The sequence below is a fragment of the Talpa europaea genome (genome assembly GCF_964194135.1).
Source record: "Talpa europaea genome assembly, chromosome: 14".
Lineage (NCBI taxonomy): Eukaryota > Metazoa > Chordata > Mammalia > Eulipotyphla > Talpidae > Talpa > Talpa europaea.
Window position 1 is genome coordinate 91,136,485 of NC_140082.1, and position 10,889 is coordinate 91,147,373.

At 73.3% G+C, this 10,889-nt stretch overlaps 1 protein-coding gene across 1 annotated transcript; it reads left to right on the forward strand.

Annotated features, from left to right (window-relative positions):
- Window positions 1-3,358: 3,358 nt before the first annotated feature.
- Window positions 3,359-10,331, forward strand: CTSH (cathepsin H; the record flags this gene model as incomplete). The annotated part of the gene is made up of 12 exons (XM_084254102.1): window positions 3,359-3,440; window positions 5,782-5,813; window positions 6,241-6,346; window positions 6,566-6,636; window positions 6,758-6,862; window positions 7,559-7,645; window positions 8,013-8,068; window positions 8,396-8,477; window positions 8,717-8,785; window positions 9,164-9,270; window positions 9,675-9,800; window positions 10,108-10,331. The coding sequence occupies 12 exons, from the start codon at window positions 3,359-3,361 to the stop codon at window positions 10,181-10,183; spliced, it is 999 nt and encodes a 332-aa protein (XP_084110228.1). The 3' UTR covers window positions 10,184-10,331.
- Between the last annotated feature and the right edge of the window lie 558 nt (window positions 10,332-10,889).

Sequence of the window (10,889 nt, forward strand, 5' to 3'; positions counted from 1 at the left end):
GAAGGCTCCGAAGAGACAGGCTGCAGGAGGCCAGGCCCGGGACAAGACCGCCAGGAGCCGGGGGCTCAGGGGTCGCTGGTGGAGGGCCGTGGGGCAGGGCCCGCCTGGCAGAGGAGAGGCCACCCAGGGCGCGGGCAGCTGGGCACCCTTGCAGGCCCAGCTGCCAGGCCTGGGCAGAGGCCGCCTTCTGCCCAGGATGCCCCCGCTGCCTGCGCTGTGGTCTGGGACATGGAGGGAGGGTGTCCCTGTCTGCCGCCTGCCCCCTGCTTCACCTCCCCAAGCCCCAGTTTCTTCATCTGAGAAGTGGGGCGAAGCCAGTCTGTGATCACACGGCAGAGAGCCCAGTGGCACGTGCACAGCCTGGTGCTGAGGGCGAGCTGACGTGCAGAGAGAGGGCAGTGTGTGGGCCTGTGCCCTGCCCGGCGACCTCGCCCCCACCTCAAGGCTGGAGGTGCCCCCTGACAGGAGGGGCTGGGGGGCTGGGCAGCGCCCCTGGGGTCATGGGCGGGCGGGGACCGGGAGGTGCAGGAGGAGGCCGGGGACACCCACCACACTGGGGCCAGCCTGCCCGGCTCAGGTCTGGAGGGCCGCTCCCTGCCCAGTCCCCGTCCGTGAGAGATGCTGAGCCTTCCCACCCGTGCACCTCCCCGAGTGCCCGTGGGCGCAGGAATGAAGCAGGCCGAGGCCCTGCCCGGCTGACATTCCAGGGCGCGGGGGAGGCCGAGGAGATAGGAGGACGCGTCTGACCTGAAACCCGGTCCTGCCCTGGCGGGAGGCCTCTGACGCTGAACGGCCCGCAGTGTGGCACAGACAGGAGGAGGCTGGGCGGGGCGAGGGGCGCGTCCACCGCCTGCGAGGGCAGCAGACAGCCGTGGCAGGCAGCGCCGGTGCACTGCTCCGCGGCACAGACGCGTGGACCGAGTCTCGGTCTTTCCCCTTCAGCAGCGCCCGTGCTCCGGGCCTGTCCTCCTCGGGCCCCCTCACGGCCTCCCGCCCCTGTAGGCCGCTCAGGGTCGAGTCCCCGCAGGCTGGCGGGCGGCTCGGCTGTGTGCACCGAGCGGGATTCTCAGGGGCCCTGGCCCCACAGGTGCCCGTCGCCCACTCCTTGCTCTGCCCTGCGCTGTGCTCGCTGGGTGGGCCGCAGCGGGAAGGCCCAGAGGGGGGCGAACGTCCAGGGAGGGGAAGATGCCGCCAGACCGCCCGCCGCCCACCCGGCCAGGGGTGCCATGAAGCCAGGTGTTGACCCTCCAGCTGCCTCCCTGAGAGCCGTGCCCCTGTGGGGACTGCCTGGCCCGGCCTCCCGGCCACGTGTGGGTCCCCTCAGCACCTTTGTACAAGACAGAAGCCCAGGGGCCACCCTGGCCGTCTATGCGCCCTGGGTCCCCAGCAGGCGCAGGCCCCTGGGGCCTCAGTTGCCCGGCCCCGCAACTGTGAGCTCGGCCCTTTGAGACCCACACGGAAGCCCCTGCCGAGCCAATGTCCGCCGGCCTGGCTGTCCACATCCTGCCTCTCCAGGCCTCGCCCGAAAACCACGCCCTCATTTTGGCAGTTGCAGCTCAGCTGCGCTGCCCGCCGCGCCCCCCGCAGCGTGCCCAGCCGCAGGACTCGGCCACGGCCCTGGAGCCATGACCAGCCGGAGCGGTGCAGGAACCTCCCCCGCCTGGAGGGGAGAGTGTCTGGGGTGACCGGTGGGGGATGCGTGGCCGGCCGGAAGCCCCGCCCCCCAGAGTGGGGGCAGACTGTGCTGGCCCTGCCGGGCCCTGAGCCTCCGGCCTCGAGGTGAAAGCCCAGACTGCTCAGGCCAGTGTCCGCCTGCCCGCGGCCGCTGCCCACTGTGCTGCACCAGCCTCCGCCTTTGGGGTCCTTGGTCAGCACGTCCCTGCCCCCGGCCGCCGGATGCTGCCAGCATCTCCCGGTGCCGGAGGAGCCGACACTGTCCCAGCCGTGTCCGGCCCAGTGAGGACAGCCCTCGGGTCCGCCTGACTGGCCCAGCCGCCCTGGCCGGCGCCTCGGCCCGCAGCACCTTGGGCCCTCAGGAGCCCTTTCCTGCTGCTCAGGGCCCGGGGTCCGCCCTGCTCCTGCCTGTCCTCCCCGAGCTCCCCCCGCCGCTGGAGCCCCGCAGCCGCCCGAGCGGCCCCGGCAGCAGGGTCAGCGCGTGCGGAGACCAGGCAGCCAGAGAGCGGACAAAGCGGGCGCCAAAGTCTAAAACTCCTGAGCACCCGAGTGCGTCCCCACGTGGGCCGAGGGCAGCCTGGCCCCACAACCTCACAGCCATGGCTTCCAGCCACGCAGGGGCCCCCGGGCAGGGTGAGTGCGCGCAGGTGGGCAGCGCAGGTGGTGGGCGGTGGGGGGCACGGGGCGGATGGGGCGGGGGTGGGACGTAGGGATGGCCCTGTGGTCCGCACCCCGGGTGATTCACGGCGTCTGCTCTCGGGAAGGAAGTGGCGGGGGCAGGGGCCGGTGGGGCAGAACCGCCGGTGTCAGCTTCCTGCGGGCTTGGAGCCCCCCCTGCTGCTTTCCCCCTTCACCCCAACTCCACGCGCGCGCCCCTCCCGGAAGGCGGCCCCTCCGGAGGGAGCGTAGCCTGCCGGGGCGGGTCCCGCAAAAAGCGAGGCCTCTCGCAGACAGGACAGAGGAGGCAGCCGCAGGTGCCCCATCTGGGTCGCTCCGGGCGGTGGGGTGAGCTGGGGCGCGGGCCCTGGAAGCAGCAGGGGGACCCACGAGGCCCCAGCGCCTCCCAGCCCGGCCCGGCGGGCTGGTTCCTCTTTCCAGGGTGAGGGCCTCGGGCCAGTTCTCAGACCTGCGCTGCCTTCGCCTGGACCCTGCCCCACGACCAGCACCGGGGAGCCCCAGCGCCCCTCCCGCGAAATCCTGCCCAGTGGCTGGGGACGCGCCCAGGGGTCGCCCCACACCTGCATGCTTCCTGCCTGCAGTCCCCGCGAGCCGCTGCCTCACCCCAGACCGCGAGCGAGTCCCGGGGGCCACCGCCGCTGTGGACAGGGCGACCGAGACGGGGAGCATGGGCCGCGCCCCCACAGCTGGGAGCCCTTCGCCAGCAGGGGGTGGGGGGGAAGGCAGGGAGGGGGGGCTGGGGAGGCGAGAAGTCAGGCGTGACCCCTCCACCGGCAGCCTGGGGGCGCAGCCCGTCTGGGCCAGTGTCCCCGGCCCCGCAGGAGAGAGGGGCTGAGGGCTGGGGGAGGGGCCGGGGACAGGGATGGCTGGCGGGGAGCAGGTCAGAGGCACCCCAGCGGGAGGAGCAGGCGCAGGTGTGGGGGCCCCGCCCCGGCGCTGGCCCCGCCCGCCCGCCCAGCTGCCCCAGCCGCGGGGCGCCCCGCCAGTGCCGACCCAGCCGCGCGCCATGCGGGCCCTGCTGCCGCTGCTCTGCGCCGGGGCGCTGCTCCTGGGGGCCCCCGCCGTCGCCCCGCCCGCCAGCTCCTTAGGTACGGGGAACCGGGGGCGCGAGGCCTGGGGCTCCCCAGGCTGGAATTGGGACGCGCTGTCCCACGCCGGGGAGCCCCGCGCGCGGTGCAGGGGGCCGCGGGGCTGGTCCTCACAGCCAGCAGCAGGCGGGCGGTGTCCAGGCCCCTCGCGGCCGAGCCTGGACCCTGAGCCGCGGCCCCCGCCCCTCTCCCCCTCCCCGCTCCGCCCCGGGAGGACTTTGGTCTGTCCCCAGGCGACCGGGACTTCCCGCCTCTTTGGGCAGCCTCCCCGGGGCGCGGGGCGCAGGGTGGGTGGGGGCCGCGCGGGCCAGGGGTCTGCTTGCAGGGATTCCTGGCAGGGGACATGGGCACCGGGCCCTGGGGGGCACATGGGGGGACCTGGGCGGCTCGCAGGGCCCTGGGGCCCGCTCCGGCTGGGCGCTCCTTCCCGCCCCCCTGTGAGGTCCCGGCCAGGAAGCAGTTTTGGCCAGGGGGGCCTGCCTGGCCAGCGTCAGTCTCCCCCCAGGTCACGTGACCGGCCCTGGTGCCGGAAGGGGGGCTGGCGGGCACAGGTGGATGGCCCCTGGGGTGAGCCTTGCCAGCCCGGGAGTCCCAGGCCTGGGGGCGTGCCCGCTGCGCCAGGACTTCCCGCCAGGACTTCCCGCCCGGCTGCGGGGGAGGGCGGGCTGCGCCCTGCTAGTAAGTCTTCCGGGCTGACTTGGGCCCTGCGGCCTCTGCCTCAGGCAGGAAAGCAGCCTGGTCGTGTCCCCAAAACTATCACGACGAACACTGAAATCTCAGCTGCGCGGGGTTTCCGGGGGCCAGGAGTGCCTACAAGTGCTCCTGCTGCTCGTGTTACAGGACAGCCCCTCCTTTTCCCCCTAACACTCGGAGCGCAGGCGCCCCTTGGGCTGTGGCTGCGTGCGGGCAGGCGCCCCGACAGGACCCCTCTCGCAGAAGCCCCGTGGTGGGGGGCATCGCAGCAAACCCCTCGGTCCCTCCCCAGGGCCATCCCCGGCCTTTCCCACTGACCTCCAGCCAGTGCGGAGCAGAGCCCGCGCCCGTCCAGCCTGCGCGCCCCCCTGCCCTGGCCCTCAGGAGCTGCCCACATCAGGCCCGGGCAGCCGCTGCCGGGGGCGGGCGCCTCTGCGCAGAGACGGCTCTGGCTCCGCCTGGCGTCCGGAGCTGATCTGGGCGCGGCCGAGCTGAGGAATCCAGTGCTGTGACCCTTCGCCCCCAACTCTGCTCAAATAGCCCTGGGGGTCACTCGCCTGAACCCTGTGGCCTCTGAGAGGGCGGAGGCAAAACTCGCAGGAGGGGGGCGCGCAGGGAGAGGAGCCCAGGGAGGGGCGTGCAGGGGGAGGGGGCACAAGGAGGGGGGGCCCAGTTCCCCCACTCTGCGACAACCAGAAACCCACGTTGGAGAAGGCCCTGGGCCCGGAGAGGGGCCCACCCCGCGCTCTGAGCCCGCGGCGTCCCCCGGGCAGCCCGTGGCCTGCGCCTCCCCACAGCTCCCAACCTCCCTAGGCTTTGGTGCGTGTGAGCGGCTGTCGAGGGGGGACACTCACGACGGGGGGCACTGGACGCAGAGGTTCCTGCGTTGGGGGGGGCAGGCCCGGGAAGACAGGAAAAGGCTGGAATGTGCTTCCTTCCGGCAAGGACTCAGGAGGCCCCGAGCCAACATGGCCCTGGGCCCAGTTGGGGTGAAGGGGCCAGAGGGAGTCACACCAGCCCCTCCCTGCGGGCGCAGCCAGCAGAGCAGCCCCCGGCCTGAGGCCTGGGAGGCCCTCAGGCGGCGGACACTGTGGCCGTGCTCTCTCCGCGGGACGTGTCAAATGAAGCCCTGGGAAGCAGAGGCCTCGGCAGGCGGAGGGGGCAGGCGGGGCCCGCCGTCAAGGTTGGCTGGCGCAGTCGCCCCTGCGCACGCCCTAGGGGTCACAGCAGCTGGACACCCCAGCCCCCGGGCGCCCCTCACCTCCACCCCCTCCTGAGGCAGACGCTGGGCCCTGTGCCTGCCTAGGGAGCCGCGCTGCCCTCACAGCCTAGTTTTTTGGGTTTTTTTTTTAAAGATAGATTTATTTATACAAGAGCTGGGGCACAGGCCAGAGATGTGGGGGGTGAGAGGACTCCCCAGAGACAGAGCGGGGAGAGCAGCAGACGGAGGGAAGACACTGCTGCGGGGAGCAGCGGGGAGACGGGAGAGGCCCCCGGCCGCCGGGCACCGAACCCGCGCTGCAGAGGCCGCGGGCAGCTTCAAGCGCCGCGCTCAGCCCGCCGGCCGCCGGGGAGGCCCCGCTAGTTTTTCCCCAATTGCAAACCCGCCGACCCCGGCGCCGGCTCACCGTGTTCTCCTGTTCCGCAGAGACCTTGCGCTTCGGGGCCTGGATGGCGCAGGTGGGTGGCGACTTCTTCTTTTCTGAGTTTTCACTTCGCTGCTTCCTCTTAGCAAGCCAGACTCTGCCAAACGTGGGGGGACGCGGGGCTTTCCAGCCCAACCCAGCGGCCTTTCCTGGCCGGGGCAGCCGCACCAGGCGCCCCAGGCCCGGGGAGCACAGACAGTTGGAGGGTCTCCCGGCCGGCGCCCGCCGCGTGTCCTCGAGGGACGCCCCCGCCGCTGCCGCCACGGGCCACGGGCCAAGGGCCTCGCTGCTGGAAAGTGGCCCGGCCACAAGCAGCCTAGGGCGCGGGGGGCTGCTAGGCGGTGGGAACGCAAGCACCTGCGGCCAGCGGGCTGTTGGGAGTGGGGGGGTCGCGGAAGGGTCCCGCCACCCCGGGTGTCCCCCCGGGGCGGCACAGCTTCCCACCACCTGCTCTGTTTCAGCACCAGAAGAGCTACAGCGCCCGGGAGCTGCCCCAGCGGCTGCGCGCCTTCCTGGGCCACTGGCGGGAAGTCAAGGCCCACAACGCGGGGAACCACACCTACCAGAGTGCGCCGCAGGCTGGGGGGCCGGCAGGGGCAGCTGGCGGAGGCCGGCTCTGTGGGCTGGGGCCTGACCCCGACCCCATGCCCATGCCAGAGGCCCTGGGGGGAGCTGCGGGGGCGGGGGGGGGTGCAGGCCCCGGGCCAGGGTAAGGGCTGAGGGGGCAGGCCCTGCGGGGGGTGCACACGAGCGCGCTCCCTGACCTCGGGCACGTCTCCTGTTCAGAGGGGCTGAACCAGTTCTCAGACATGAGCTTCGCCGAGTTTAAACGCAAGTACCTCTGGTCAGAGCCCCAGGTAGGCCCGCACCCCGAGCCAGTCCACACCCGCTCCCCGCCCGCCCGCAGGCCCCCGCAGGCAGGCGGCTGGCTGGCACTGCAGACCCCTGGGGTTCCCGACACGCTCCCGTCTCCCGCAGAACTGCTCGGCCACCAAAGGCAGCTACCTTGGGGGCGCTGGCCCCTTACCCTCCTCTGTGGACTGGAGGAAGAAGGGGAACGTCGTCTCCCCCGTGAAGAACCAGGTACCGCGGCCGCCCTCCCCGACCCTGGGGGCCCCGGCGGTCTCCCCAGCGGCGTCCTGTCCCGGGTCTCCGCCAGGGAAGGCCCGCCCCGCGCCTGCGTCTCCCTGTCCCCAGCCTGGCCCCCCTCCGGGCGCCCTCTGTGCCCTTAGGACCTGGACGCCCGCGCCCACGCCCGCCGGCCCCGGGGACAGAAGGGGCGAGCGTCCCCTGCAGAGCCGAGGCCAGGCACGGCAGCCTGGCGCCCCCCGCGAGGGACGGGGAGTGGCTTCCTCAAGGGGACGCCGCCTCTCGGTCCCCCCCACTGGGGCTCCCGCCCTGCCTCGGCCACCAGGTGCTGGGCTTTGTCGCCGACAGGAGCCCCGGCCCGGCCCCTCCCGCAGCCCGTGGGTGGGAGGCGGCAGCCCCGACCAGCGGCCTCCGATGCCGAGGCCACCGCCCGCCGCCCAGGCCCCTCCAACCGCCACACGCTGAGGGGTGGGCCCGGGGGCGGCCCCTTGCAGCGGGATGAGGGCCGTGAGCGCCTCGGCGGTGGCCGGGTGGGGGCGGGTAGGCGGCGGCAGGCAGGGCCGCCCCCTGTGGACTGGCGGGTCTGGGGGTGAGGGTCAGGAGCGGGTGCCCGTGGGGGCCTCGCGGCCTGTGGGGCGGCGGGGGGAGGGCCTGGGGGCCGGCGCTCACGCCTCGCACCTCACGCCCCAGGGCGCCTGCGGCAGCTGCTGGACCTTCTCCACCACGGGGGCCCTGGAGTCCGCCATCGCCATCGCCGGCGGGAAGCTGCTGTCTCTGGTGAGCGCGGCCGCAGCGGGGGCCAGGCTCAAGCCCAGCCCTGGCTGGACGCCGCCCTTGGGGACGGGGGAGGTGGACCCTGGCGAGGATGGGCTGGGGCCGGAGCCAGGCCTGTCTGCCCCGCCCCGACCCCTGGAACCCCCTTCTCAGGCCCCTCCAGGGGTCACCGGACAGGCAGGGTGCTGCTGAGCCTGCAGCCCTGGGCTGACCCTGAGGTCCAAGGAGACACTCCCGCCTGCAGAAGCTCGTGGCCTCTCCCTGAGCAGGCGTGCAGGGGTGCAGGGGCGTGGGCTGTGGGGTTCAGGGGCGCAGGCGTGCATGGTGCAGGGCACAGGACCGTGCTCATGGCCTGTGCTTGTCCCTCCAGGCGGAGCAGCAGCTGGTGGACTGTGCTCAGGCCTTCAACAACCACGGCTGCCAGGGGTACGCCTGTCGGTCCTGAGCCCCACCCCCTAGCACAGGCCCCCCCCCCCCATCCCCACCCCGGCGCCACCCTGTGGGCCAGAGACCCAATGAATCAAGAGCAGGAAGCCCTCGGCCCCCAGCCCAGCCCGCCCGCCGCGTGGGCCCAGCTTCAGGGGAGCCGGGGTGAAGGTGTGGGGGGGAGCACAGGGTCTGGCCCGGGGTGAAGGTCCCGGGGGTGGGGGCTCAGGGCCTGGCCCGGGGGGAAGGTGGGCGCAGCGAGGTCCGAGCAGGCGGGCTTGCTCCCTGTGGGTGGCACCTGCTCCCAGGGGTGCCCCTCTCTTGCAGGGGTCTGCCCAGCCAGGCCTTCGAGTACATCCGCTACAACAAGGGCATCATGGGCGAAGACGCCTACCCCTACAAGGGCCGGGTGAGTGCCCCCCTCCGGCCCCACCCGGCCCCGCTCCCCAGCGCGCCAGGCTCAACCGCCGGCCCTCCACGCCCCCATGCCCTCTCCGGGCTCGCGTGAGGGGAGCCTGGGGAGGCCCCTCTAAGCCTCTGGGGTGCGAACCGGCCCCGCGCTCCTGCTGGAAAGGTCTGGGAACTGGGCGCTGAGCCCGAGGACCCGGCACCTCACACCCCCCCACCCCCGCCCCCACGCGCCCCCAGGACGGCCCCTGCAAGTTCCAGCCAGACAAGGCCGTCGCCTTCGTCAAGGACGTGGCCAACATCACGATGGTGCGTGCGCTGCCCACCCCGGGAGCTGACCGGGGGCGGGGGCGGGGCAGGGGCCGGGGCTGCCCACGACCACCCGCGGCTCCAAGGTCCCGTCAGAGAGGCTGCGCCGAGGGGACCCTCCTCCCTTCACAGCACCCTGGATTCGGTGCACACAGCTTTACCCCCATCTCAGCTCCCAGGGAGCTCCAACCTGGGGCTCCCCAAACCTCCTCGGCCTGGACCCCGGCCCCCGGGGCTCTTAGGGGGTCCTGCTCTCACCAGATTCCCTCCTCGAAGGGGTGAGCCCCGGGGCTGCCTCCCCTCACCCTGCTCCGCTGGCCCCCCGGGGCGGAGGCCAGGGCGCGGGGCGCAGCCGGCTCAGCCGCGGTCTGTGCGCAGGGCGACGAGCAGGCCATGGTGGAGGCCGTGGCCCTGCACAGCCCCGTGAGCTTCGCCTTCGAGGTGACCAACGACTTCCTGATGTACAGAAGGGGCGTGTACTCCAGGTGGGCCCCGGGGGGTGGGGGGCGGGCAACCCCAAGGCCAGGGCGGTGGGCAGCGCCAGGGCCGCTCCTAGCCCAGAGACGCGCCGCAGGGCCGAGCAGCAGCACCGGCACCCCAGGGGGCGGACAGACGGGCGGGCGCCGGGGCCCTGAGGCCTCCTGCCGCCCTGGCCACAGCCGCCGCCCTCACCTGCGGTCCTCCTGGTTTCTTGGGATTCCCTCTCGGGAACTGCGTCGCCATGGCGACCCATGGCCCTGCGGTTGCCCAAACCCTGGGGGCTGCTGTGACGGCAGGGGCGCAGCCAGGCGGGGGGGCCTACCCGGACAGCACGGGCTGAGCCGCGGCACCCTCCGCGGGGCCCTGGGGTTCCCCCTCAACCGCGTTCAGCCTTCCTTTCTCCCCCCAGTACTTCCTGCCATAAGACACCGGACAAAGTCAACCATGCAGTGCTGGCTGTGGGGTACGGCGAGGAAAACGGGGTGCCCTATTGGATCGTGAAGAACTCGTGGGGCCCCTACTGGGGAATGAACGGGTAGGCAGCGGCTGGGGCGTGTGTGCCCCGCGGGGTCTGGGGCTGCCCAGAGTGTGGGTGGCCAGCCCAGGCAGGGGGCAAGAGCCCCCAGACCCTCCCTCCCTCCTGGGGCCTGTCCTGAGGTGCTGAGCGCAACGGAGACCCAACCAGGAGGCTGTGCCCCGCCCTGCGGCCTCCTGGGAGAGGCTGGACCCCAATTGCAATCCCCCCCCACCCCGTGTCCTGGGGCCGGGCCACACGCAGAGCCTGGTCCGGGGACTCCCCGGGCGAGGCACAGCCCCTGGGCCTCAGCAGCGCCTCCCCCCAGGTACTTCCTCATCGAGCGGGGGAAGAACATGTGCGGGCTGGCGGCCTGCGCCTCCTTCCCGGTCCCCCTGGTCTGAGCCCGCCTGGCGGAGGCGGCCCCACGCCCCACACGCTGGAGCCCCAGGCCAGGATGACGACCCACACGGGTGATGCCCGCGCCGGCCACGGCTGCAACTGCGCCCCGGACTGCTGGCCACGGGGCGGGGGTGGGAGCCCCCCGCTGTCCTTCCCGTCTCAGCAATAAAGCTGTGCTGTGCCAGCACCCAGGAGGGCTTTCCGGGGCGGTCTCGGCCAGGGGCTGCTGGGGTGCGCGGTCGCTGTGGGGTTGTGGGGCCGGCGGGACAACAGGTGGGTGACCGCCCCGGGCCCCCGACTCTGTCCCGGAGCGTGCCGGGCCGCAGCCGCCCTCTGGGCCCGTGGCTTGTCCCTCCTCACCCGCGCTCTGGACGGGGGGTGCCGGGAGAGGCGCAGGAGACCCTGAAGCCGCACCCTCACGCAGGCTGCCCTGCCTGGTGCATCTGGCAGGGGTCTAGGGCCCGGGGGAGCTCAGCACACCTTCCCCGCGGGTCGTGCCAGTCCCAGAACCACCCGCCCTGACCGCGGGGCCTGGCGTGCGCCGGCGTCGGGAGCCCGCGGGATGGAAGAGACCCCGGTCTTGTCCACCGGCTCCAAGGGCGGGGGCGCCGGGCGGGGGCAGGCAGGGTACGGCCGCCTTTCCTGGCTCCGGGCACAGGGGATGAGCCGCCAGGGCGGAGGCGGAGCCTCAGGAGCACCCGGACACGG